This window comes from Notamacropus eugenii, chromosome 1 (genome assembly GCF_028372415.1).
Source record: "Notamacropus eugenii isolate mMacEug1 chromosome 1, mMacEug1.pri_v2, whole genome shotgun sequence".
NCBI classification, from domain to species: domain Eukaryota; kingdom Metazoa; phylum Chordata; class Mammalia; order Diprotodontia; family Macropodidae; genus Notamacropus; species Notamacropus eugenii.
In genome coordinates, this window is record NC_092872.1 from 5,928,073 (window position 1) to 5,954,300 (window position 26,228).

Here is a 26,228-nt window from a genome sequence, read left to right on the forward strand (position 1 = left end):
ACAAAGAATGTTAATTTGCGGTGTTCTGGGTGGCCTGCAGGGAGCCCTTTCTGCCTGTGTTTGACACCTCAGACTTCATGGTGTGCTGCATACTAATACTACAAAGAAATAGAAAACCAGTCCCCACCAGGAGGGAAGTGCACTAGGGAGTGGGGAACCACGTGGAACCTGGTAGGCAGCTACATGATCATTTAAGAAGCAGGAAGGTAGCAGGAGTGGCTAGGGAACTCGAGAGAAGCTGTAGCTGGGGCAGATAAGCTAGGGGACTCTGTGAGGTGGAGGTGAAAAGATGAGAGTTTGGAGAATGGTAAGTCAACCAGTCTGACTTAAATGGAGAGAGTATGTAAAGGGGAGTGGTCAGCTGGAATAATGCCAGGCTAATGAAGGCAGTGCGTTGGTTCTTCTACTGTTTCCCTCTGGGCACTGGGGCAGTTCCAGGTTGACAAGGAAAGTAAGGAAGCAAACTGGGTCCGAAGAATCATTTTCAGGCTTTCACTTTCGTTTCCCTAGAAGATTAAAGGGGAGGAAGGAACAGAGAATGACAGCTGAGCCCTGTTTACCTTTTCTCTTTGCTCCTTTTTATTTCTAACTGAGCAGATCCCTGAGGTGGAGGACAAGGGAGCCCTGTCCTCCAGAACTGAGGCAGCCTCCTGGATACGGGACAGTCCTAGGAAAGGAAATAAAGGGAAAAGAGTGGGGTTATTGACTTTGGCTTGGCTTTCAGTATTCTGAGCCTCCTCTGGAAGCTTAGGGCCTATAGTGAGCAGCGGTTTGTAGCTTGTCTGGGGATTAGTGCTTTGATTAACTGGGTGTCTGGGGTGAGGGTTCTGTCCAATTGAGTGTCTGGCTGGGTATCTGAGCGAGTGGGGGTCAATACAAGAGTATGGGTGACCTCAAGACATATTCGGATATCAATCGACAACTGTACTCCCGACAGCTGTAAGTACAAGAGGATTGGGGGGTGGAGTGGGATGTGACTGCACAGGTTGTCAAGAAGCCAAATTTTAAACCATTTTGTCAGAAGGGGAGCTGGGTAGCAGGAGGGGGAGGCTGATCAGCTGACCACAACTCCACCCCTCAAGGTATGTCCTGGGCACAGATGCCATGAGGAGACTACGGGGGTCTTCCATGCTGGTGTCTGGCATGAAGGGGCTAGGTGTCGAGATTGCCAAGAACCTAGTCCTGGCCGGAGTGGGCCAACTCACTCTGCATGACCCCAGTCCGACCTGCTGGATGGATCTTGCTTCCCAAGTAAGGAAAGGTCGGATCCAAAGGGACCTGTGAGGGAAAGGACAGTACCAGCTGAAGATCCCAGCTGGGTATGGGGTCAGAGCTAAGGGGGGGAAGAGTGTTTTTCTCTCTCTTGCCACCACTACCCCAAGACACATTCTCCTCCAGTTCTTCTTGTCAGAGAAGGATGTAGGACGAAATAGAGCCGAAGCCTCTCTGCCTCATCTAGCCCAGCTCAACAGTGATGTGTGCATCAATACCTATGATGGACCCCTCACTGAGACTGTGTTACAAGGATTCCAGGTACCACCGGCCTGCCTTGTTCTCCAAACTAGCAAGTCTATTCCCCAAATGGCAAGCCTTGCGTATGCTTTTCCTTTAAACTTTCCCCCACTCGCCCCCATAAAAGACCAGGGGATTCCTCCCCCACACTCCATCTCAGGGCTTCGTCTTCAGGCCCCTCTTCCACTCCTTCTGGTCTGTGTTGCGGATCTTTGTCCAAATTCTTATGGTGGTAATGGGGAAGGAAGAGGTTAGGGTTGGATCTCAGGGAAGTGCATCAGTCAGCATGAAGGTGGGATGGGAGTGAAGGGCCTGCTCAGCTCAGGCTCTGAGCTCAGTTCCAAGGACCCCCAGGTGGTGGTACTGACAGACTCTACACTAGAAGAACAGCTGGAGGTGGGAAGCCTTTGTCACCAGCATGGGGTGCGCTTCCTGGTGGCCAGCACTCGGGGCCTGGCTGGGTGAGTGAGGGCAAAGTTCCATTCCCCTTTTTCCTTTCTGCTCCAAACCCCATACTGGCCTAGCCTGGGATAACCTTTACCCTGTTCTGGCTCTTCAAAAACTCACCTCAGATGCCAATTCCTTGAAGCTTTCTTTGATTTCGTTGTTAATTATCTCACCCTCAGACTTCATACCACATTTTGTTTGCTCCTTCCTAGTGCACTTTTCATGAGAAAATCTGTTACACCATTCTACAGCTAAAGTGAGAGCTTCTCATGAAAGAGTGCTGTATTGAAATTCTATATTTTCCCCATCCTTGGGCACCATCAACTGTAGGGGCTTAATCAACTGTGCCTCATGGCTCTCAAAGGACCCTCTCAAAGGAGCTGCTTCAGTGGCCCTAGCTTCGCTTTCCTTCTTTTCCAGGCAACTTTTCTGTGACTTTGGTGAGAAATTCACCATCCATGACCCTAGTGAAGCTGAACCCCTGGAGAACGGCATCCAGCATGTCTCCCAGGTGGGTGTTAACCAGCCAGAATCTTAACTTCTATAGCCGAGGGGGAGGAGAGGCCTGAGGGCCCCCCATGTAGAGGACATTGACATAGGCAACCTGAGTCTTGTCATATTTAGGGTTCTCCTGGGATACTCACTGTTCTTGAAGAAAACGGCCATCATTTCCAGGATGGGGACTGGGTGACCTTCTCTGGCATTGAGGGCATGACAGAGCTCAATGACTGTGATCCTCTGCCCATCCGGGTTCGAGGTAAATTGTCCCAGTCCTGTGTGTGTGTTGAGTGTGAAAACGTCCCAAAGTTGGGGAATGAAGATAGAGGGAGGAAGGGTATGAGGTATAGGGCAGAGTCAGCTCCCACTCTTGGGAAGGTACCAAATCTTGCCCCCATCTTTATGGAGCCCCTAACCTAAAAGGAGAGTCTCTTATCCTTAGGGATCCGCTAGTCTGAACAGGAACAGCTCCTACTCTCAGGGAGTTCTTTGGTGCCAACCTTCGGACACATCTCCCCTCTGTCCTGTTGGCCTCTAGAGGATAGTACTCTCAACCATCAGGAAAGAAAGCCAAGATAATCCTAAAACAGAGTTCCTAGGGCAGTGGGCTGGGGTCAAGCATTGTGCTGACTGGTGGTGGAAAACTTGGCAGACAAATGGACGCTTGAGATTGGGAATACCATGGACTTTTCTCCCTACCTCCGAAGTGGAGTCATCACAGAGGTCAAGAGATCTCAGATTCGTTCCTATGTGAGTAGTTCTTGTAAAGGAGTGAGGGTCAGGGAGCCTGGCAACTATGAATGGGGGCAAGGGGTGAGTGACAGGCCCTTCCTCTGCCAAAGAATCATAGAATAATAGGATTTGGATCTGGGAGGGACCTGAGTGAACTTTTAGTCCCATTGTGTCACATGACTGAGTTTGACTCCCAATTTGAACTTGAATGCTCTGATTCTAAACCCTGAGAACTAAGTCCTTAAGCACGGGGACTTAGCATACTGAGGGAAAGGTGGGGGTGGCTGATGCCATGAGAAGTTCTGGTCTAGATAAAGGTGAGATGTCCCCTCCTCCCATCTCTAGAAAGCCTTGCCCTTATCCCTGTACCAGCCCAGGATCATGGCAGCTGGCCTTCAAGGGACACAGCGTGCCTGCTGCTTGCATAAGGCCTTCCTGGCACTGCACAAGTACCAGGCTCAGACTGGCCGCTTCCCCAGGCCCTGGCACCTGGTGAGTTCCCCAGGCACCCTCAGAACCTTGGTGATTGGAGGGAGATCTGGGGCTGGGTGGAGCACAAAGAGTTTTCTCTCAGCTACTCTTCCTGGGCAGGGGGATGCAAATGAGCTGGTGATCCTGGCCCAGAGCCTAGAACCCCTTCAGGGAGAGGACAACAAGATGTTGAATGAGCCCCTCAATGAGGTGCTAGTGAAGCAGTTTGCTATGACTAGCACAGGGGACCTGAGCCCCATCAACTCGTTATTTGGCGGGATGGCTGCCCAAGAGATGCTGAAGGTGAGAGCCAGGGAGCTGGCGGGGAGAATCCAGGGCAGCCCCCTGACTAAAGTTGGTGAGCCACTAGCTTGCAGTGACCAGAAGGGGCCACCAGAGGGTATCCTAGCCTCAGACTTCTATGCCCTCAAATATCCTTGAGCTCCTGCTGCCTGGTAGCATCCTAGATCTAAAGGATCTTAGAGACCATTTTGTCTAATTCCCTCAGTATGCGTAGAAAGAAATTGAGACCCAGAGGACAGGAAGGGATTTTCCCAAACCCACACAAGTAGCAGCAAAGCTGAGATTGGAACACAGATCTAATTCCAGGGTCTGTGAATGCAGCCTTGTGCCCAATGCCCCTCCTATGGGTGGGGAGCCAGATGGCGTGGGAGGAGGGAGTGGGGAGTAGGCGGTGGAATCAGCTCCCATTTTAATTCTGTTTCTATCAAGTCATCCATAGGGTCATAGACTTAGACTTGGAAGGGACCTCAGAGGCCACCAAGTCAAACTCTCTCATTTTACAGATGTGGAAACTGAGGCATAGATAGATGAAATGATTTAACCAATGTCACAGCAGTGTCTGAGGCAGGATTTGAGTCTTCTCGACTCCATGCCTAGCAGTCTATTCACTATGCCCCCTAGCTGCCTAGTTTCCAAAGTCCTTTCCTTATGACTACCCTGGGAAAAAGCCTGGGGCACTCTTGGTGTCCTTCCTTAGTATCTTTAGTACCCACAGCTCAGAGAGCTGATGGCCTCCATGATCACACAGCTAGTAAATGTTAATATGACTCAAACCTAGATCTGTCTTGAGTCCAAGCCTGTGCTTTCTTCCCCACTCCACCACACTGAGAGGACCAGGAGCTGTTAGAAAGGGAGACAAATGGAGCTGCTCCTGTGGAGCACCCAGTAGAAGGGTGGAAGGGGCGAGGTTGGCGGAGAGGGGTAGCTAACAATGTGGGGTTTGCAGGCAGCCTCAGGAAAGTTCATGCCGCTGGACCAGTGGCTCTACTTTGATGCTCTTGAATGTCTTCCAGAAGATGGAAAACCCCCACTGACACCAGAGGCATGTGCCCCAGTGAGTACTTCAGGGGTTTGGGGCAGGGATGGTGGAAAGGAAGGTCTGACTGGGGTCAGAAGGGGAGGGCAGAATAGAAAGAAGGAAACAGTCCTGAGGAACCCCAGATCTAGTGGGGGGCCAGGGACAGGTTTCACCCAAAACTGAGAAAAATCACTGCAGTGGCCATTAGGAGTTGTGACCAGAGTTCTGTTATATGTGCTGAGTATGAACAGTTGGTATTTATCTAGCGCTGTATATGAAGCACATGCTTTGCCACAGCCGTGTTAGGAAGGTTGTGCCCATTTCACAGATGAGGAAACCTTGCCAAGGCAGTGAGGTAGCCGGATCCCAGAGCTTCTGGCCACCTCATCAGTAATCTTTCCACTACACCACGCTGAAAAGCAGTAGAGGTCATATTTTGGTCGTCCTCTGTTTCCCCCATACCCATCCCAAATCTTCCTTCAGAGAGATTGCCGTTATGATGGACAGATTGCTGTGTTTGGGGATGATTTCCAGAAGAAGCTGGGCAAGCAGCGCTATTTCCTGGTGAGCAGGAAGGGGCCTGGGGCTTCTCTTTTCCCTAGTCCAACCTGAGCCTCGAGGGAAGTGTGGTTGCTTCAAGCTGTTATGGGTGTGAGCTCCCTATGCTGACAGCCCCAAACAGAGTTGGGAAGTAGAAATCAGGGGTCTGGACTCCTAATCCCTGAACCTATAGCCCAGCAAACTCTGGGGAGACTATCTTAAGCCATCTCTAAGGTCACTGGAGGAAGGAGCAGGACATGGAAAGCCAGGCAGGGTGGAGTCAAGGAAATGAGCTTTGGAGGAGGTCAGGGGATCGTGGAGAGCGGAGGTGGGTGAAGAGTCAATCACAGGATTTCAGAGGTGGTCTCTCAGCGGTCATTTAGTCCAACAATCTCCCTTTATTTTAGACAATGAATAGGTAAAATACCTGAGGTCTAACAGTCAGTTGGGAAAATTCGCTCCAATAAGGCCTGTTTTCTCCTGGGTAGGTGGGAGCAGGGGCCATTGGCTGTGAGCTGCTCAAGACTTTTGCAATGCTGGGGTTAGGAGCCGGGCAGGGCGGGGGTGTCACTGTCACCGACATGGACACTGTGGAACTTTCCAATCTCAGCAGGCAGTTCCTCTTCCGGTCACAGGACCTAAATGTAAGTTGGGGGACTCAGTTCTCTTTCCCATCCCTTTTCTCAAGGTTCCACTTTCTTGAGAGAGGGGGATTCTCTAAGATATAGATATACACCCTGACTTCCTCCACCCCAAAGGGGCTACCTCTATCCCCTTTCCCTTGGACTCCTCAACCTTGCACCCCTGGTTCCCAGACCCAGCTAGGCAGAGAAAAGTGGAACTCTGGGCACCCCACCCCAGTATCCCACTATGTTTTTCCTACCTCTTCCTTCCAGAAACCCAAGTCAGAAGCAGCAGCTCTAGCTGTGAGAAGCATGAACCCAACTATCTCTGTGACAACACACACAAATGAACTTGGCCCTGACACTGAACACATCTTTGGGGATAACTTCTTCTCCAGCCTTGATGGTGTGGTCTGTGCCCTGGACAGCTTCCAGGCCCGTAGGTCATCCTCACTGGGGGTAGGATTTAGACCTAGAAGGGGCCTTAGAAAGCATCAAGTCCAAGGCTCCTCATTTTACAGAGGAAGAGGAAGAAACTAAGAACCAGAAAGAATAGGAATTCCTCCCCCTTTGTGTTTTGGACTGTTTAGGTTAACTGTGAAGGCCCATGGAACCTCTCTCAGAATCTTGTTTTTAAATTATTGAAGGAAATGTGACATTTGAGTTAGAGGTTAGTGAGAGTGAAGACCCTGCAAGGTATGTGCTATGGTTATCCCCATTTTACAGTTGAAGAAACTGAGGCAAACGGAGGTTAAGTGACTTGTCCTTACAGCTAATGTCTAAGGCTAAATTTGAACTTAGGTCTTCCTGACTCCAGGGCCAGTACTCTGTTCACTGTACCACCAGCTGCCCTAAGGGGAGAGACCTTTGGTATACTGATACTAGACTGGTACCCTAAGTATCCACCAAGAAGCCCCTGGTCCCCAGTTCTCAGGTCCCCAGTTCCTGAGCCCTGGTGCCTTCTCACTCTCTAACTCTTTGACTCCTAGGTAAATATGTATCCAAACGCTGTGTCCACTATATGAAGCCAATGCTAGAGTCAGGCACTCAAGGTACCCAAGGTAGTGCCGCCATCTTTGTGCCCTCCCTGACCCAGCCATACAACACACTGTCTGAAGATGCTGAGACTGTGTACCCTGTCTGTACCCTACGCCACTTTCCCAGTACCATTGAGCACACCCTACAGGTAACTAACTCACTTCCTAAAACCCTCACCTTCCTTGTAACTTGAGCCTTGTTCCTCTTTACAAGAGGGTCTCTAGAAGGCAGGGGGAGCATCGTAGTAGAATGGAGTGCTTGGAGTCCAAGGATCTCAGTTTGAAACCCTGCTCTACTGTGTACTGCCCATGTGACCCTAGGCAAATCACTTAATCTCTCTGGGCCTGTTTCATCATATGAAAATGGGAAGAGTCAGACCAGATGATCTTTAGGGTCCCTTCCATGATCCTGCAGTCTAAAGGCAGGAGCAAAGGGTCTAGGACAATGGGGGATAGCAAGTGTGGACAGAGTTTAAGATACCTACCTCTTCCAGGCTGAGTCCAACCAACCACTTTGTTTCACTTATTCTCTTGGCACAGTGGGCCCGGAATGAGTTTGAAGGGCTGTTCAGATTGCCAGCAGAGATGATTAACCGCTACCTACAGTAAGGCCTTGACAGTGGAAGACAAAAATGGGGTCTTCAGCAGCAACAGAGGGTATCCCCAGGAATGGGTAGCACTGAGCCTTGTTCTCTGGTGGGTGGGAGATGGTGCTTATTCTGACTGCAAGAGCCCCACAGCCTCACATAGGGACCAGAATGCCTGTTGTGGAAACAGAGCCAAAGGCAGTGACTTGAATGAAGGGGGAGGGAGAAATAGCTCAGAGCTCAGACCCCATGTGAAAAGGCCGGTGAAGTCTGGCTCTGTTCCTGACTCACTGGGGCCCTAGGATTCTACACTGAGGTTTCTATCTTCCCAGGGAGCCAGACTTCTTAGAGAGAATGGAGGGACCACAAACCCTGGATTATCTGAAGACAGCAAGCATTTCTTTCCTCAGCCCACCACAGTGCTGGCGGGACTGTGTAGTTTGGGCCCGGGGTCACTGGCAACATTGCTTCCATGATAGCATCGCCCACCTTCTTCAGTACTTTCCCCATGACAAGGTAAGAAAGCAGGGAACCCGTGTGTGTGTGTGTATGTGTGTGTGTGCGCGCATGTGTGTGTATGTGTGCGTGTGTGTGTGTGTGTGTGTGTGTGTTTGGGGAAGTCAGAGGGAGCAGGGAGGAGTCAGTAGTCGTTCGCAAAGTAACGCACTCATGATGAAGACTCAGCCCTGCCCATACTCCCTAGGTGAATACAGAAGGAGTGCCCTTCTGGTCTGGTACCAAACGCTGTCCACAGCCTCTGGAGTTTGACGTCAGCAGGGTGAGCAGGGCCTTGGAGGCTGGGGCTTAGGAACTGGGGTGGGTGGGGAAGGGAAGCTAAGAACTGATCACTGCTGGAGAGCATACCTCTTCTTTTAGTGCCTATGCTTGCCTCCCCAAATCTTGAAGAATTTGTGATCTGGGCCTCACACCTTTTCCCCACCTGTCTAGAGTTAAGAACAGGCCATGGTATTGATATGGAAATGGGACCCCTAAAGGGAGATATGCTGGGATCCATACAGAGATACAGAGACATAGATATAGGCCCACAGACACAGACATATACGTGAACACAGACAAGTGCACATACTAGGTATATTTCAATCAACAAGCATTGATTAATCACTTACTATGTGCACTTAACCCTGTGTTAAATACTGAGGAGACAAAAAAAGTAAGAAATCTGATCTTTGCCCTCAAATAGGGGAAAAGACAGACCTGAAAAGAATTTGTACATACTAGATATGTGCAGTGGAGGTGGGAGAGTTATAGGCATACATGAGTGCTGGGTACACAAGTGTATATGTACATACATATACGTATACATGTATATATGTATGGAATATATGGAAGCAGGAACACATGAAAACATACACACATTGAGCTATGTATGGACATACATGCTCATGGACACGTAGAGTATCCAAATGAAGGTGAGCATTTGCACCGATGCACTGCAGACATATATATGCAGACATACGTGTACTTCAGTACATGCATACATCCAATCAGATAGGCAAAAGAGAGATCCATGTGGCACTAGGCCCCACTGATCCTGGCTTGTACCCTAGGACACCCATGTGGATTATATTCTGGCAGCTGCCAACCTATATGCCAAGACCCATAAACTGCTGGGCTCCGAGGACCGCGATGAATTACGTGTGATGCTTCAGACACTATCAGCACCTGCCTTTCACCTCCAGGCCCACGCCCCCATCTTTGCCAATGACCAGGAGTTCGAACAAGCCTCAGCAAAATGGGGTAAGGGCTTATGCCTCCTTTGTCTGCCCTTAGAAGTCCCAAGTCTAATAGGGAAGACATGGTTCCTTGTCCATGGGGAAAACCAGCTAGGACTTGAGAGGGAAGTTCTAGTTCATCACTTTTCTGGCCCATCACTTGGTCAAATAGCAAGCATTTGTTGAGTACTTACTATGTGCCAGGCACTTTCCTGCTAGGTAATGGCTTTCTAAACATGAAATCAAGACAGTCTCTAATAGGAGACTATCTCTAATAGAGATATTGGGCAATGGTGGCCTGGGAAGGGAAGAGATAAGGAGGTGAGCCATATTGGGGTAGTAGAGGATTGGGCTCCTTCCAGCAGCAATGAGTATTGATCTGATTTTTGTTCCAAGAAATTGAGCATCTGTATACTTCAGACCACAAGAAAGAGTTTTCTATGATTCGTTTAAAAAGATAAAAGAAAAGACAAAATAGAAAAAACTACACGCAAACATGAAGTCATTACAGTGGGAATGTAATTGCTCGATTCCAGATTAAACAGTCCCTTAAACTTTCTAAATTATTCTCTTTCGGGACAGTTTCCTGGGATTAGTTTGGCCCATTCCAGCTTTCTCTCTACTCCCTCAAAAATGTTAGCTGTTGTCCCAGAACATGCCTAAAGAGATTGAGATTAATTAGTTCATTTGTTGCTTCTGGCCCAAACTCAGTGGTTTATTCTGCAACTGCAAACCCACTTTCAACAGTCAGAAGATATCTCCGCTGTACAGTGGGAGTTGGGGAGCTTAGTGCTTCACCTATATGGTAGGATCATAGAATTTAGAGCTGAAAGAGACCTTGCTGTTTCGTTGGTGTTCAGTTATTTCAGTCGTGTCCAACTCTTTGTGACCCCATTTGGGTTTTTTCTTGGCAAAGAGACTGGAGTGGTTTATCATTTCCTCCTCCAGTTTATGCGGGAATGGAAGCAAACAGGGTTAAGTGACTTGCCCAGGATAACACAGCTCGTGAGTGTCTGAGGCTGGATTTGATCTCAGGTGGATGAGTCTTCCTGACTCCAGGCCTGGCACTCCATCTATCCACTGTGTCACCTAACTGCTCTGAAAGAGATCTTGAATTTCATTCAGTTGAACCATTTAATTTTACAAAAGAGGAAACAGGCCCTGAGCTAACTAGTATTAGGAAGAATGAACGACAGCAGAAGCCCACCATCCAGACAGGCAGCAATAAGGTTCCCTTCAACTTCAAAAAGAAATCGGAATGATTCAACCTAACACGTGGTCAACCCCAAAGTTTACAAAAGAGCATTCCTTTTCTTTCAGAGGACTCATACATGTAGAAATAACAAAGGGGCTTTGATCATTAATCCTAGAATCAGAGCACATCACACCTGGAAAAGACCTCTGTGACCATCAAGGCAAACCAGTAAAGGAAACTGAGCCCTCAGAAGGGCCTCAGTCACAGAACCAGGAGTAGAACTCAGGTCTTCTGACTCCCAGCTCAGGGCTCCTCCACTCCATCTTGATCATATTAAGATGATGATGACAACAGCTCATTTCTAGTAAACGTTCATTTAAGGTTTACAGACCTTCCCACACCAACTCTAGGAGGTAGGTAGTAGGAAAATTGAACACCTGAGTATTACAGGTGAGGAAACAGTGACTCACCTATCGTCCCACAGCTAGGAAACATCCTAGTCAAGATTCAAACTCAGGTCTTCTGACTCCAAGTTCAGACCCCCCCCCCCCCCTTTTTTAAATTCCCCCATTCTGTCTCTCAAGGGCTTTTGTTTGCCTATTGAAGTTCACCTCATGGTAGAGAGACATGCAGTTTTTGCACATGACCAATATGGGAATTTGTTTGGCTACGCCTATTTGTTACCGGGGTTTTACTTTTTTCTTCCCCCTGCCCCCCACCCAGGATGGCAAGAAGGAGAATGGAAGGAGGGAGGGATAAAAAAAATGAATGGTTGGTAATTGGGGATAAAAACATAAAATTTAATTTTTTTACAGATGAGTTTCACCAACCATGTACATATTTTTCTTCTGTTTGTGTTGATCATTGCTGTTTCTTTTTTTAAAAGCCATCTTCAATAGTATAGAATTAAATTTTTTAAAAAACAGCCGAGCGGAGAAGCTTCTGGGCTTGGGCTTGGGTGCTCAGCTTTAGGGCATTCTTTGTTCTCTTTCCCCAACTGCAGATTCCAACCATGTAGAAGAACTGCGCTCCGCTCTGGCGAAATGGCCAGGAACCTCCTTGGAGCCACAGCTGTTTGAGAAGGTAAGAGGCAGGCCTCAGTGAGTACACTGAGCATCTCGGGACTGGGGTCACCAGACTGGCTCCTTTGGGTTTTGACTGACTCTCCACAGGATGATGACAGTAACTTCCACATGGATTTCATCGTGGCTGCATCCAACCTTCGGGCTGAGAACTATGGAATCCCCCCCGCTGACCGCAGCAAGGTTGAACACCCCTCCTCCACCCTATGGTCCTCATATCCACTCAGGTTACAGTGAAAAGTATATTGGGTTTGGTGTCAGAGGAACTGGGTTCTAATCCTCCCTCACTGTATGACCTTGGTTCAAGTCTCTTCCCTCTCTGGACCTGACTGTCTTGCGCTATAAAATGGGGGTGTTTAGAGCCCAGATGACTTCTAATGTCCTCTCAAGCTTTAAAGTGTTAAGATATGATGATTCTCTACACCAGTTGTGTTGAGTCTCTCCACAGTAGTTAAATGAGGATGTTAAATTCTCCAGATCCAGCCAGACACAGAGGGATCCATTTTCCACCCCATAGGAGAGTATGGACACATGTGCTCTCCATTTTTCTGGAGGGTTCCTGATCCCTGAAATGTCTTCACCTCTAATGCTGCTGATCCCTTCTCCGTGTCCATCCCTCTCCAGAGTAAGAAGATTGCAGGGAAGATAATCCCAGCCATAGCCACAACAACTGCTGTAGTGGCTGGATTGGTTGGTTTGGAGCTGTATAAGATGGTGATGGGGCATCATTGTCTTAGCTCCTACCGCCATAGCCAAGTACACCTGGCTGTGCCTTACTTCTGCCGCTGGATCCCCAAGGCCCCGTGTATCCAACAGGTGAAGATTCCTTCTCTGTCCTCACCCTGCCATCTTCTCCCTGTGGCCTCCAGTTTTCCTCCCTTTCAATTGACTCTCTTACTCATCTCTACCCACCTCTGGTCTTTTCCCAGACCCTCTCCCCCCACTAACATCTATGTAATCTCTCCCCCTCCCCCTATCCCTCTCCCTTTCTACATTTGGTCCTAATTGTCAACCCTGTTCCTGTCGGTCTCCCTGTTCTTCATCTGGTCCCCTTCTCTTATCTTGACTCAGACCTTGGCCCCCTCCCTGCCCCCTCCCTCCCCCATTCCTACAGATCATTCTTTGTCTGCCGTTCACTCAGTCTTCCTTCTGACCCCAGTCCAGACCCTATTGATGTCTCCCAGTCCCTTCTGCTGTCCCTGCCCTTTATGTTATCTCAGTTTTTCCTTATGTACCTCCATTCCTTCCTTGTCCAAGGGTGATTCCGTCCTGGGTTGTGGAGCCTCTAGGCCCAGCTTCTCATGAATCAGCTCATTCTCTGAGGAACCTTTGCCCTCAGTCCCAGGCTTCCTCCTTAACTTACCCTTTCTTAATGGTGGGAAGTTACCACATCTGGCCAGAAGCAGCTGAGCTGACTCCTAGCTTTCTATTTGAGGCCCTCATCCTCCACCAGGTCCCTGGATTCCCTGGCTCTGATCCCCAGTGACTCACTCCCTTCTTTCACTCTTACAGGACGCTTTGGGGGGCTGGTAGGCTTTTCTTTCCAAGGGTATGAGCACTTACAGAATTACCAGCGCAAAGGTCCAAGTGACTGTGGGGCATATAAAAATATTCTCATGCACCGAGTGAGGCAGCAGGTACCACAGAAGGAACATTGGTTTAGGGGTCAGAGGCCTGGGTTTGAATCTCAGCTATGGATCTTGGACAAGTCCCTTCTTTCCTCTGGGCCTCATTTCCTCTTCTATAAAGTGAGAGGAGCTTCAGACTAGGTTTTTAAGGTTCCTTCCAGCTCTTAAATCTTCTAGCTGGTGGGTGACTCACAAACTTCCTAAAGTGCCTAAAGAGAGCTAACACTTGCCCTGGCTGTTCTGGGCCAAGAGTGTCCTAACCCTGCCAATCCCTCCCTCCCTCTTTCTCTCTAGATGTCCACACACACACACACACACGCACACATGCACATACATGCACACTCACATCCACACATGCACATGCACACACAAACTCACACGCATACACACATACATGCACACTCACATCCACACGTGCACATACACTCACACATGCACACACTCACATGCGCACACACATGTACATGCACACACACATTCCAGTTTGCGTGTGGCCTTGTTGTGCACTCTAGATAAAGTTCATCTGCCCCAACAGCATCTCCTCTTGGCCCACCAGGAAACCTCTCTCCTAATAGGAAGACTTCTGGTGTCCCCTCTGTCCCTAACTATAATATATCGTGCCAAGGTCCCTATCCCTGTCTCTAACCTAGTGTCCAAACACTTCATGCTCAGCTCATTCTTGAACTCCAGGCCTGGTCCAAGAGGCATCTTGGGAACACTGGGACCCCACGGGAAGCTCCCTGAGAATCCAGCTGTACAATCCCTCCTGGGCCAATCCCCATCCCTGACTGAAGAGGCATTCTGTCCATGCACTCTGAATTTCCCTCAAACCTGAGTGTTAGGAATAGAGGCCAGCCCCTGTTCACTCTCTCCCCCTTTCCCTCCTAGACTTCCAGAAGGGTTCGAATTGCCAGTCTAATTCATTGAACTGGTATATAGAGGGAGGTTAGGAAGCTGGAGGGTGGGGGAATGGGTGAGGATTGAAGAGGGGGAGGACAGAACCGGGCTGGGAGGGATGAGAAGGAGAGAAGGGGGGACTGTTTGGGAGCCAGGGGCTTGGGGAAGGGAGCCAGGCTGGGGTGGGAGGAGATGAGGGGCCAGAGTGGGGAACAAGGGCTGGGGCCGGGGGGATGGGGGCAGCAGGCTGGGAACTGTCAGACACAGGAAGCAGCCGTCAGACCCGATGGGGTCTGTGGGTGGTGGGGGGGAGAGCTTGCAGCTTTAACTCATTAGTGTAGCCAGACATCCGGCAGTCAGCCCCCTCCTCAGACCTCCTCCCTAGGGAGCCCTTCTGAGGGACGAACAGGGGAGCCTGAGACTTTCTCTGGGTTCAGTCAGAGCCAAGTCTACCCCATAGAGGGGATGGGAACTAGGTAGGCCTGGACAAGGCGCTGCTTCCAGCTGTTGGGCTCTGGGGCCTGGGAAAAAATAGAACTTGGTTCTTCCAGCTTCCATGCCTGGGCCCAGGGCAAATGAGAGAACAGAGTTCCAGGTCCATGGGAGCCTTTCGGCTGGCCTTGCCTCAAGGGAGTCCCTCTGGGTGGTATCTGTGTTCATATACCTGAGTACATGGATGCATGTATGTCCTTGCAAGTGCGTTCATGCCCTTGTTTGTTTCAATGTGTCCTTACATGTGTGCATGTATGCGTGTGCTGGGGATGGGCAGAGGGAACCCAGTTGCACTAAGGTCTGGAAGTGATTATTAGCTCATGAGACCAAGCTAATGAAAAACAGGGTCTGAGAGGCAGGAGGGAATGGGAAAGGCAGGAAGAGGGAGAAAGAGAAGGGAGGAGTCCAAAATACTAGAAGGGCTTGTCTGCTTCCCCTCCCCCCCCCCAGTATGTGAGAAGAGTCAGGGGCACAGGGACCGACTGTTATCTGTTCCTGGGGTCCTCATTCCTTCATGTCCCCTCAGTTCTACAAGCCCATCAAAGAGAGTCTTTGTATAAAGCCTAGGGCAAGGGTTAGGAGGGAGCAACCTAGGGCCCCCTTCCTGCCCCCACACACAGGGCCTTCTTTGTCTCCAGATTGGACCCAGCCTCAGGGCTAGATCTGATCATTCTATGGGGACACTAGAGTTTCTGATGGACCAGGGTAGGAGCCCCCAGGACAGTCACCTCTCACAATCCCTCTCTTCCACTCCCTTCTCACTGTTTCCTATGTCCCTTCTCTCTTCCCAAGATCCCTCCCTTTTTAATCCCAGCTCTCCTGACTCCTAACTCCTAATTGTTCCTTTTCCTTTCTGGGCATTGGTTTCCTCTCCCACAAAATGAGTGTGTTGGACTCAGGTGGGCTCCAGGGTCCCATCCAACTCTAAATCCTAGGATCTCTTCTCTGGGCTCACATAAATGTGAAATCTGAGAACCATGGAATCTTATAGGGAATGATCTTTGAACTCAAGTCACCTCATCTAACTGAGACTCCAAGAGAGGAAGGAACCAGTCCCAAGTTACACAGCCAGTTAACCACAGAGCCCGACCATCCTGTGTCCTGATTCTCGGCCCCGCTTAGGGATGTCCCTGGACAGCCCTGGAGCAGGTCCCTTCTTGGCATTCTAGGGGAATGCTCTCCCTTCACCAGGCTGGGGAGCTAAGGATTAGCAGCTCAGAAGCTGAGCTGGCTGGATGACCATGGACTTGAGGAGTAATGCTCCTTATCTAAGGTTTGCAGCTGCTCCTCCTCCCTACTTCCTCAGGAAGCTCCCCTGACCCCCACCCCACCCCCAGCCTTCGTGACGGAGCAGCCCCTTTTCCTGTGGAAATGGCCCCCACAGCCATGTCCTGTGACGGGCCCCATTGAGGAGCTGGGCCTGGAGAGGGAGGAGCAAGGAACACTGACCACGCCAGGCCTCCGTTGAACATCCCTTTTTCCTGGACCCTCAGCCTTCTTCTGCTTCTTTCTCCCCCTTTTCTCTCCCACCTTCCCCTGCCCTTTCCCCATCCCCACTCCAGAACTGCCTTTTCTTCCTCTAGCAGTTCTGAGGCCTGGGTTTCCTGGCCTTTCAGGGTGGGAGGAAATACATTTAGGGTCAAAGGATCTTAAGTCTGAAGGGACCTTTGATATCATTTAGCTGACCCTCCCCCTTATTTTACCAAAAAATGAGACCCAGAGAATTACAACATACAATTAAGATCTACAAAGTGTCGGGTGAGGCCTGAAGTCAATGCCAGCCTGGACTATAAGGAAAGGCTTCCTGAATGAGGCGGCAGTTTGATTCATCTTTAAAGAACAAATAGGAACTCACCATACAGGGGTCGGAGGGCACAGCAGGCATAGGGAAAAGCTGGGGTGAAGGTATGGAGGTGTTTGGGGGAGTGGGGGTGAAGGCAAAAAGTCCTCTTTGGCTGGACTATGTGAGAAGGTAGGTTGGGCTCCTGTAGAGGACAAGGAAAACTGAACTTTACTCAAAAGGTAGGGAGCCAGTAAAGGTTTATGAGCAGAAGAGTGATATGACAAGATCTACAAATTAAAAAGATTATTCTGGCTGCGGAAGAAAGGATGGGGGGAGATACTGGTAGCAGGAAGTCCTGCGATGTGATTGTCGCAGTAATCTAAGGCAATAGTAAGGAAGGCGTGTACCTCAGTGTGTCAGTCTAAATGGAGATAAATTCAGAAGATATTCAAACAACAAACATTTATTAAGCACTTTCTGTGTGCCAGTCCCTATCCTCAAGGAGTTAGCATTCTCTCAGGGGAGCCAATATGTATTTGTAGAATAATATGCAAGATGTACACAAAATTAACATAATTTGTGGGGAAGGCATTAGCAGCTGCAGGGTCAGCAAAGCCTTCATGGAGAAGGGAGCACCTATCTGAGTTTTTAAAAAGAAATCAGGTATTCTAAGAAGCAGTAGTAAGGAGGAAGGGCATTTCAGGTATGAGAGACAGCCAAGGCAAAAGCATAGAGGTGGGAGATGTTGCCAAATTGAAATCAACAAGACCTGGTAAATGATTGGAGGTGAGAAGTGAGGGAGAGGAAAGTCAAAGATAACTCCAGTATGAGGGACTGAGTGAATTGTGAAGCCACAGAGAGAAACTGAAAAGTCAGAAAGAGTAGTGGGCATATGGGAAAGATGAATTTAATCTCACACAGATTGGTTTTAAGGCAGCAAAACTTTCAGCTCAGGTAAGGTCCAGTGTGGGAAAGCAGGGTGAGGAGGGGGCTCCAGCTCTCTTCCTCCTTGGCTGCCTTCCCTTCTTTCTGCTGTTTCCAAAGATTCCCCTGAGCCAGGCTCTTAATAACCGGGGAATCTAAGAAGCAAAGAATTTGTCAGGGAATATCTTCTTGTCCAACTCTATCCCTTTCTAAAGTCGGAGACAGGGCCCTGGTTCTTCAGCCCTAACTGTTACTTCTGCAACCCAGAAGGAAAGAGTCCTGCCTTGGTGGAGAGTCTACACTGTAGACTTTGCTGCCACCCACACCTCTGCTCACCCAACAGTATCGAGATATGGAGTGGACATGCTGGGACCGGCTGACAGTGCCTGCTCCTGCCCCAGGTCAGCCTGAGCTGACCCTGAAGGGCCTGCTCACCTATCTCCAGGTGAGTCTAGCCCTGCCTGTGTACCAGATCTCATACAGTCACCTAGCCCTTGCCTCCGCACAAGCCCTTAGCAATGGACTTCTTTCTATCCTTCCCCAAATGGAGAATGGATGAGTTGCCCAGGGACTTGGGATGTGTCCCTCTTTAGAAGACTGGACCCCATTGTCTAGGGGCTCAGATCCTCCCCTACCTCCAGTGCTTTGTCCCAAGTTTAGATACATCCTCTCCATCCCTCCAGCAGACCAGTCCTTCAATGCCCACAGACTAGGATCCTAATGGTCCCGGCTTCTTCTTTCCTTCTCCTCCTGGGAGCGAACCCACAGAGTAGATTCTCCCTAAAAGAGTCTCTTCCCCACACCTTGCCCCTACCTACCCCACCAGTGACCTCTATGGCTTCCAACCCACCCCATGGATTCCTCCACATGTAGGGGGCCAGGTTAGGGCTCAGCAGAGCCTGTGTCCATTACCCCCAGGAGAATTACAACCTTCCAGTGACCATGTTACTGCTGGATTCCTATCTCCTGTACTCAAGGAACTGGCCAGAGGACCAGCAGAACCTCCAGCTCAGGTGAGGTCCAGTCTGGAGGAGAGGGGGTCTAGGCCTCCTCCAACCTCTCCTCTCTGAGGTACCCCCAGGGTTCTCACTCTCTGCTGACCCTGTGTTCTCCTGTATAAAAGAAGATCAGCTTCCTGTCTGTTCCAGTAGCTGTTTAAATCCCAGTATCCCTTTCCCAGGGGGATAAGAGATGCTCCTCATGCTCTTCAGAGGCAGCTGGTGGCACAAAGGATAGAATCCTGGGCCTGGAGTCAGGAAGACCTGAATGCAAATTCAGCTTCAGACTCATATGAGCTGTATGACCCTGGGCAAGTCACTTCCCCTCTGCCTGCCTCAATTTCCTTATCTGTAAAATGATGACAATTGTACTGATCTCCCAGGGTTATTGTGCGGGTCAAATGAGATGTGTGTTTATCCTTCGTTGCCGAAGAAGACCATGCCATCAAAGAAATGATGACATGACTCGCACTTGACTTTGTTTTGAGTGAGGGAGGGCTGTGCAGGTTACCAGCCTCACTTCTCCTCCAGAGCCATCGGAATCCAGTGACCAGATATTCATCAGGATGACTGGAGATGACCCAGGATGAGACAATTGAGGTTAAGTGACTTGCCCAAGGTCACACAACTAGTGAGTGTCAAGTGTCTGAGGTGAGATTTGAACTCAGGTCTTCCTGACTCTTGCACTGGTGCTCTATCCAGTGCACCACCTAGCTGCCCGGGCACATAGTAGGCCCTATAGATAAATGCCCATTCCCTCCATCCTCAGTCTTCTCTGGGTCTTAGCTCAGTCCCAGCTTGGAGGTTGCTCAGAGAGGAAGGCACTGCTTTTAAGTCCAGAGAAATTCTTCCCAGTCAGGCTGCCCTTTGGGGAGAAGGAGAGAAAGGGGGTGAGATGAATGAGCACTGGGGGGACCAGGGAAGAGATTCCTCAGGGGAGCAACTGAAATAGGCACGGACCTCCAGGCTGTGAGAGGCACCTTCCAGGAGAGGCTGGGTCTGTATGATTTGAGGGTGGGCACCACAGAGAGGCTAGGGTCAGAGCCCAGGGGATCCAGAAGGAGAGGCTGGATCCCCTCGCTTTTGGCCTCTAGCCAGAAGGAGAGGCTGGATCCCCTCGCTTTTGGCCTCTAGCCAGAAGGACAGGATTTTCTGTGGCCAGGCCATGCCTCTTTCACCAAAGAGGAACTGAGGCTGGGGAAGGGGGCACCGGAAGGATCCGGGTGTGAGTCAGGGAGCAAGAGTAGGGAATGTTGCTGGATGTGAAGCGGGAGAGGACCTGAGAGATCATCATCTACAGAGGAGAAAACCAAGCACCAGAGAGGTTCAGTGATTTGCCTAATGTCACCCAGTTACTACATAGCAGAGGCATGATAAAGCCAGTGTCACAACAGCAAGCCCCCTAGGGGTCCCATCACTAGCTGACCCATTGCCACGACCTTTCCTTCCCTCCCTGTCCTCACCAAAGGGGCCCCTCACACTTCCCTGGCAGTTTCCTGTAACCAAATGGAGCCGCCAAATGGATTCTGTAGAAGGTGGGAGGAGGGAAGGGAAATGTTTTGGGAAGGAGCTAGGTACGAGCAGAGTTAGGGTCCTGCCTGTGCCCAGGAAGAAACTAGCATCCCCCAATCCATCTGCCCACTCCATCCTGCAGGTCCTGGACTTGGTTCTGGGGACAGGGCCAGATCCCCACCCTGCTTGCTGCTCAGGGCTGTTCCTCTGAGAGAATGGCCCATTTCCTGCCTCTCTGCCTTTAGCTCCCTCCTAAAATAGTTTCAGATGTTTCCTGTCTTGAGCTGCTCCTGTTTCTCACCGCCCCCCTGCCTGGGCCCCCAACTCCAACTCTTTCTCTTTGCTCCCTCTCCCAAGTCTGGCTGAGGCCCTGACTTCCACTGCCCACCCATCCTCCCCAACAGGGTGACAGAATTGGTGCATCAGGTGACTGGCAAGGAGCCGAAGGTGGGCCAAAAGGAACTGGTGTTTGAGATAGGTTGTGAGGACGAAGAGGAGGACACTACCTTCCCCCCACTGCATTACTGCCTCTACTGAGTCCAAACCACAAAGACAGACACACAGCTGAGCTCCGAGCGCCAGAATCATTAATAAAACAGTTGATGAAGCATTAACTAGGTCCAGGTGATGGTGGCCAATGGGATATCAGAAAAAAAATTGCTTGAAATGTTGCCCGCCAATCAGACTCTCTTACAGCCCCGGATCCTGCCTCTCCCGCCCAGGGAATGGGCTGCCACAGGGAGCCCCTCTTTTCCTTTTTCTCCAGTCTCCCCCGCTACCCTATTGCGTTATTGCCGGGCATCTTCCCTGGTAACCATGCTGGCTCTGCTCCTTCATCGAATCAGATTTGGAGCTGGAAACGACTTGAGACATCAACCAATCCAATTCCCAGAGAAAGAAACTGAGGCCCAGGAAAGGGAAATATCTGCGAATTTGTAGGTCACCTAAACTATGGAGCCAGCCCCCTTGTCCCTGCCGTCCCTGCATCCTGGCGCCACGCCTCAAAGGCAGCTGGAATGCTCTGCAGAACCAACGCTGCGATGTGGCACGTTGGGGAGTCAAAGGGCCAGCCTCTGTGTGACCTGGGGCAAATCGCTTGCCCCTCGGGGTCTTAGCTTCTGCATATGGACAGTGAGAGGACCCCTAGAATCCCGTGTTTCTAAGCGTGAGGTGTGCCCCGCGCCGGAGGTAGACCCACTGGGTAGTCTTGGGGGCAGGGCTCCTCCCCCGAACCCTTTCTGCTCCCGGCCCAGGAAGGCAGAAGTCGGGGTCTAATAGAAAACCCTTTATTGTCCGTGCTTGGGGATGGGGGTGGCGAGGTGTCAAATGTAGCCAATGACGTCATTGCAGATGATGGGCTGGCGGCTGCGGCTCCTCATAAGAGCAGCGAAGTGAGTAAAGTCTGAGGCAAGGTCCGGCGAGGGGAGGGGGCACCCAGGGGCAGGGGGGCAGGACAGGCGCTTGGCGGCCATGGATGCCGGGCCGCTCCTCTGGGGGGCTGCCCCGGCTCCAGAGGAACCCCGGGCCTGGCCCCCGCCCCGGCCCCCACCCCCACCCAGCCTGCGCCTGAGATGGTCCGAGAGGTTAAGCAAGAAGTGGTGGGGCTTTCCCAACCAGCGGGGGGCCGCCGCCGGGCACCCTTCCCCCACTGCCTCAGGCAGCTCCATCCAGTTCTCCACCAGGTCCGCGAAGCAGTTATCCCCTAGCACCAGGGGCTGGCGGCTGCGACTCCGGGACAGTAGGCAGGCTGTCCAGTCCTCGGCCTCTAGTCCCCGCCACTGCTCCAGGCAGATGTCCGAAGTAGATTTGGGGCGGGGCCGACGTCCAGGTGAGGGGCTGGCCCGGCCCCGCAGGCGGCCCACCCTCCTGAGCACTGGCCGATCCTCATCCCTCCAGGTGCTCCCCGACACCTCTGAATAGCCTGAGTCCCAGTCCAGGGTGCGTTCACAGGGGGACAGTGCAGCCCCCTCCTCTTCCTCCTCTTCTAGGCAGCAGGCTGAGTCTGCTTCTGAGGCGTCCGAGGCTCGTGGGGGATGGCAGGGCCTGGGGCCGTTGGCTGGCTCTGGTGGGGGTGGCTGTGAGGGACCCTGCATCCGTGGGGAGCCTGGCTCTTCCCGCCCGCACAGCTGAAGGAGAGAGCAAAAGTTAAAGTGGTGGGGTGCAACCTTCCCTATTCTAGAGATGCGGGAGCAGAGGCAGAGAGGAAGGGAACGGCTAGAGGTCTCACTGCCTGCTTATAGGAGGCTCTATTGAAGAGGGTTGGTTGTCATGAGATCTATATTAAAATACGGGGAAACTGAGGCACTGAGCAGTGAAAATGGCTAGCCCATAAAATGAATTAGTAGCAAAGACTGGACAAGACTAAATTTCAGCAACATTTTTATTGTTCTTACATTATAATACGCAAGAACAAGTATTCTCATTTTGCAGATGAGGAAACCGAGGTAAAATGACTTGCCTAAGTTTACACAGCTGGGGCATGGCAGGCCAGGGACATGACCCTCTGCCTCTAGGAGCAGTGCTTATGCTTTATGCTGGGTACACTCCCAGGTTCCCTCCTCTCCCCTATCCCAGCTTTTCCTATTAGCCCAGAAGAAGTTCAGATTTGCAAGGGCATATTCCTGCCGGTGGAAAATGTTCAGAGGGAAGGGGGAACTGGTCCCCAAGAGCTATGTTCAATTTGGGGCATTACCACCTATTTCCTGATATGAAGGGCACTCATGTTCTGGTATAGCACATACCAGAAACAGGTGGGACACCTACCAAAACCCTGCCTGGCCCCCTGGCACGCGCAACTCTGCCTATCCCGCAGCAGCTGCCACGTGCCTGGCCCCCCAACCTCCTGGCTCCCTGCTTTCTTCAGGCTGGCAGGTTGTAGCATGTTTCCCAGTAGGCAAGTCAGCACCCGCTGCAGGCGGCCTGGGGGTGGCGGAGTGCGGGCGTGGAGAAGTTGGGCCAGGATGGGTCGGGCTGGGCTGAGCTGAGCTGGGGAGCAGGAAAGGAACTAGGGCAGGGCATGGTAAGGGGGCTGGTATCTTGACCCAGGGGGCCACCGTCTCAGCCCCCATTCCAAACCTCATTCTATCCAGGCTCAAGAGTGAGAGGAAGTAGCCCCCGGAATATCAGAAGGCCTCCCCTTCTTTGCCCTTCCCCTTGTCGCACTCAAGCTAACGAGTCCCCCCTCCCTTTCTACCCCCAGGCCCGTAACAGGCTGCAGACAGCCCTCCTCCATCCAACCCACCCCACCCCCCACCTCCAGTCAGCTACAAAAACCACAGCTGTTGAGATAGAACCTGTGGGATATGTGAATTCCTTCTGGCTACTGTGGGTGCTGGGGTAGGCTTAGGTGCCTGCCTACCTCAGTTTCTCTCTGTGCTCAAAAGCTATTTTTTCCCTTTCTTAGATGTAGAAGGTAGGGGGAGGGAGGCCTTCTGCCAAGTACGGCCAGCCAGGATGTTGTTACCTGATGCCCGGGACAGCCCCCAAAGTTCCCCAACCGTCCGAAACCCAACCCCAGCCATCTGCCAGGGCAGCTCCAGCCAGCTGGGGTGCCCCTCCCCCAGCCCCACACGTGTGGGCGAACACAGACCTAAGATAAGACCACAGGTCCTCTACAACTGTGTCTGCAAAAAGCCCCCATCCTCAAATACTACCCATAGAGATGCCAAGTTCAAGGTACTACCTTCCTCTAATACATCTATGGTGGGGTGAGCTGGCTAGGGAGTGGGAGTGGGGACAGCTACTTCCTGTCTTATTCTGGTGTCAAGGCTGTGGGAGGAGAAACTGAGCCTTGGGGTGTCCCAGAAACCATTTTAGGTCTTCTTCCTGGTGGGCAGGTCTGTGCTTCCTCAGGACTCCCCCTCCACTAAGAGCCCACCTCAGTACAAGGAACCCGCTGTTCCCCAACTTTCTAGGGGCCCCTCCACAGTTCCCCACTGTGCCCCCTTTCCAAGTCTGCAGTCTCAGGGCAGAAAGCTCACCAACTCCAGACGGAACTGTCCCAGGAAGCTGTCCAGTCGGGAGCTTCGCATTCCCGACTAGGGAGAAGGGCCCCAAGTGGGGCCAGCACCTCCCCCCCAGGCCCTCTCCACTAAGGCAGCTGCTGCTACAGGACAGTCTGTGGCTTGGGCAGGAATCTCTGGAGTGGAGTTGGGAGGACGGCCGGCTATGCTTTCCCTCCCTCCTGCTGCTCCCAACATCTGGCTGCAGCCCAGGCCGCGCCCCTCCCACAGTCAGCCAATGAGACAGGGAAGTGTGGGGAGAGTGGAGAGGAGGGGGGCTGTAACTGGAGCCCCCGCCTCCAGCTGGAGGCAAGGATCGGGAGACTTAGCCCTGGGGAACAGTATGGTGACCCCCTCCCCCCATTGTACCCTCTCTTTCCTGAGCTTGTCCTCCCCACTCCCCAAAAGTGATGGGACCAGAGTTTTTTGTGGGATAGGTCATGTGTGGGAGAGGCTCCTGGGGGTGTGGATGGGTATTTGGAACAGTGATTGGGCTGGTGAGAATCACTTGAACGTCAGAATTTAAAACCTAGAGAATAATGTCAGATTTGGAAGAGAACTTGGAATATAGAACTTAGAACATCGGGCCTCCTCATCCTTCACAAAATACACTCCCTCTCCTCATGTCCTGTCAAAATCTCTCTTCCTTCCAGGCACACACAGCTCGGGTGCCGGCATCCCTCATCAGAAGGAAACCTCCTAGCCAGGGGGTATCGTGCCCTCCTTTGTGATTGTGACTGGCAGCCAGCACAATGCTAGCACTCAGAGTAGAGGTTTAATAAATGCTTGTGGTTTAGATCCCTGTGAAGACCTCCGATCACCCCAGTCGGACCAATTCTCAAATATTCTTGGAACACTTTTCCTGCTTCTTTGTCTGCTCCTATCACTTCCCTCCCTTGCCCTGTACTTATTGGTGTACACACACACACACACACATACACACACACACACATATGGCATGAGGGCTTTTGTTTTTGTCTGTTGCCCAAGAGACTAGATATTTAATCAGTGTTCACTGAATTGAAAATGGAATATGTGAGCCAGAAGGGGCACTAGGGATTAGCTATTCCATTGCCCTCATTGTGCATAGGAGGAAACTGAGGTCCAAACGTGGGAGGGAAGTGACTCAAGAACACACATAGAATAAGGGTCAGTCAACCAGGTTTTCTAGCCCTCACTCAAGGGCAGTGTTCTTTTCGCAGTGTGTGTGTGTGTGTGTGTGTGGGGGGGGGGGAGAGAGAGAGAGAGAGAGAGAGAGAGAGAGAGAGAGAGAGAGAGAGAGAGAGAGAGAGAGAGAAAGGAGAAGAGAAAGGAGGAGAAAGAGAAGCAGAAAGAGAAAAGAGGAAAGAGAAAGAAAGGAGGAGAGGGAGAGAGAGGAGGAGGGAAAAAGAAAGAAATGAGGAAAGAGAAAAGAGGGGAAAGAGGAAAAGAGAGAAAGAGAAAGAAGAGAAAGAAAAAGAAGAGAAAGTAGGAGAGAAAGAGAAAGGAGTGAAAGAGAAAGAAGGGGAGAGAGAAAGAGAAGGAAAAAGAAAGGAGAGAGAGAAAGGAGGAAAGAAAAAGGAGGGGAGAGAGGAGTCCACATCCAGCCTTAGTCACTTAACTAGTTGTGTAATCACTGCCTGACTCAATTTCTAAAATGAAGATCTTAAAAGCATCTGTCTCCCGGGAATATGAAGAAAAAATCATATTTGTAAAGTGCTTTGCAAACTTCCATATAAAGGCTAGCCGCTACTTTCCGCAGGGCCGGGGGTCTATTGGCCAGCTAGGAGAGGCTGGAGGACCTCCGGGATGCGGTGCCAGGGTGCGGAGGGATGGGGGTGCGGGGCCCGGGTGCGGAGGGATGGGGGTGCGATCTGAGCGCTGCCCGCACACACACTCTCAAGAGCGATCGCAGTAAACCCTGGCCAAAGGAGATCTTCCAGAGCCCCCCGTGCTGCTGCCAGGTCTCCTGTGCCCAGAGGTCAAAACCAGGGGTGAAGGGTGGCCCTATAAACTCAAAGGTCCGATCCCTAACCCCCACACCAGCTCCAGCCTCTTTTCCTTGGCGGTCATTCATCCCTTATCTAGGTTAAGCCCTGGATGGAGTGGAGCAGCTGCGCCCCCTGGTGGGAAAAACTCGGAGCGCGTGAATTCCCCCTCTCCCTTAACCCAGCATCACGGACCTCCATCCGCCCAAACCCAGTTACATTCTTTCATTAAACTTCCGAAACCATCT

General features: G+C 51.2%; 2 protein-coding genes across 10 annotated transcripts; one reads left to right on the top strand and one right to left on the bottom strand.

Moving 5' to 3' along the window:
- Positions 1-210: 210 nt before the first annotated feature.
- On the top strand, positions 211-20,626 carry UBA7 (ubiquitin like modifier activating enzyme 7). Of its 8 annotated transcripts, none has more exons than XR_011976480.1 (25): positions 323-939; positions 1,083-1,251; positions 1,399-1,533; positions 1,867-1,973; positions 2,380-2,470; positions 2,584-2,716; positions 3,110-3,207; positions 3,535-3,681; positions 3,781-3,963; positions 4,910-5,017; positions 5,465-5,545; positions 6,010-6,165; positions 6,418-6,583; positions 7,134-7,330; positions 7,722-7,786; positions 8,101-8,284; positions 8,472-8,546; positions 9,337-9,526; positions 11,700-11,779; positions 11,869-11,961; positions 12,403-12,594; positions 17,846-17,947; positions 18,376-18,515; positions 19,032-19,131; positions 20,417-20,626. XR_011976480.1 is itself a non-coding variant. In XM_072650789.1 (24 exons), exons 2-24 carry the CDS (start codon positions 1,105-1,107, stop codon positions 20,547-20,549), a joined length of 3,003 nt encoding a protein of 1,000 aa, XP_072506890.1. In that variant the 5' UTR covers positions 211-307; positions 1,083-1,104; the 3' UTR covers positions 20,550-20,626. The 8 variants fall into 8 exon arrangements, 5 of the variants coding, with proteins under 5 accessions (XP_072506890.1, XP_072506874.1, XP_072506866.1 ...); XR_011976490.1 differs by having other exon boundaries at positions 325-939; positions 18,421-18,515; XM_072650789.1 differs by lacking the exons at positions 323-939; positions 19,032-19,131 and adding an exon at positions 211-307.
- Positions 20,627-21,282: 656 nt separating this feature from the next.
- On the bottom strand, positions 21,283-24,211 carry INKA1 (inka box actin regulator 1). 2 transcript variants are annotated; one of them, XM_072650820.1, is made up of 3 exons: positions 23,993-24,211; positions 22,776-22,997; positions 21,283-22,138 (listed from the first exon to the last, which is right to left on the bottom strand). In XM_072650820.1, exon 3 carries the CDS (start codon positions 22,103-22,105, stop codon positions 21,335-21,337), a length of 771 nt encoding a protein of 256 aa, XP_072506921.1. In that variant the 5' UTR covers positions 22,106-22,138; positions 22,776-22,997; positions 23,993-24,211; the 3' UTR covers positions 21,283-21,334. The 2 variants fall into 2 exon arrangements, with proteins under 2 accessions (XP_072506921.1, XP_072506915.1); XM_072650814.1 differs by lacking the exon at positions 22,776-22,997 and having other exon boundaries at positions 23,993-24,208.
- Positions 24,212-26,228: the final 2,017 nt, after the last annotated feature.

Bases quoted from the DNA above. Each gene is read 5' to 3' on its own strand.
- UBA7 (XM_072650765.1), top strand. From the start codon at position 884: ATGGGTGACCTCAAGACATATTCGGATATCAATCGACAACTGTACTCC. The intron at 2,471-2,583 runs GTGGGTGTTAAC...TGTCATATTTAG, and splicing joins GCATCCAGCATGTCTCCCAG to GGTTCTCCTGGGATACTCAC. The intron at 11,962-12,402 runs GTTGAACACCCC...ATCCCTCTCCAG, and splicing joins CCCCCGCTGACCGCAGCAAG to AGTAAGAAGATTGCAGGGAA.
- INKA1 (XM_072650814.1), bottom strand. From the start codon at position 24,043: ATGCGAAGCTCCCGACTGGACAGCTTCCTGGGACAGTTCCGTCTGGAG. The intron at 22,139-23,992 runs GTGAGCTTTCTG...TCTCTCCTTCAG, and splicing joins GACAGTTCCGTCTGGAGTTG to CTGTGCGGGCGGGAAGAGCC.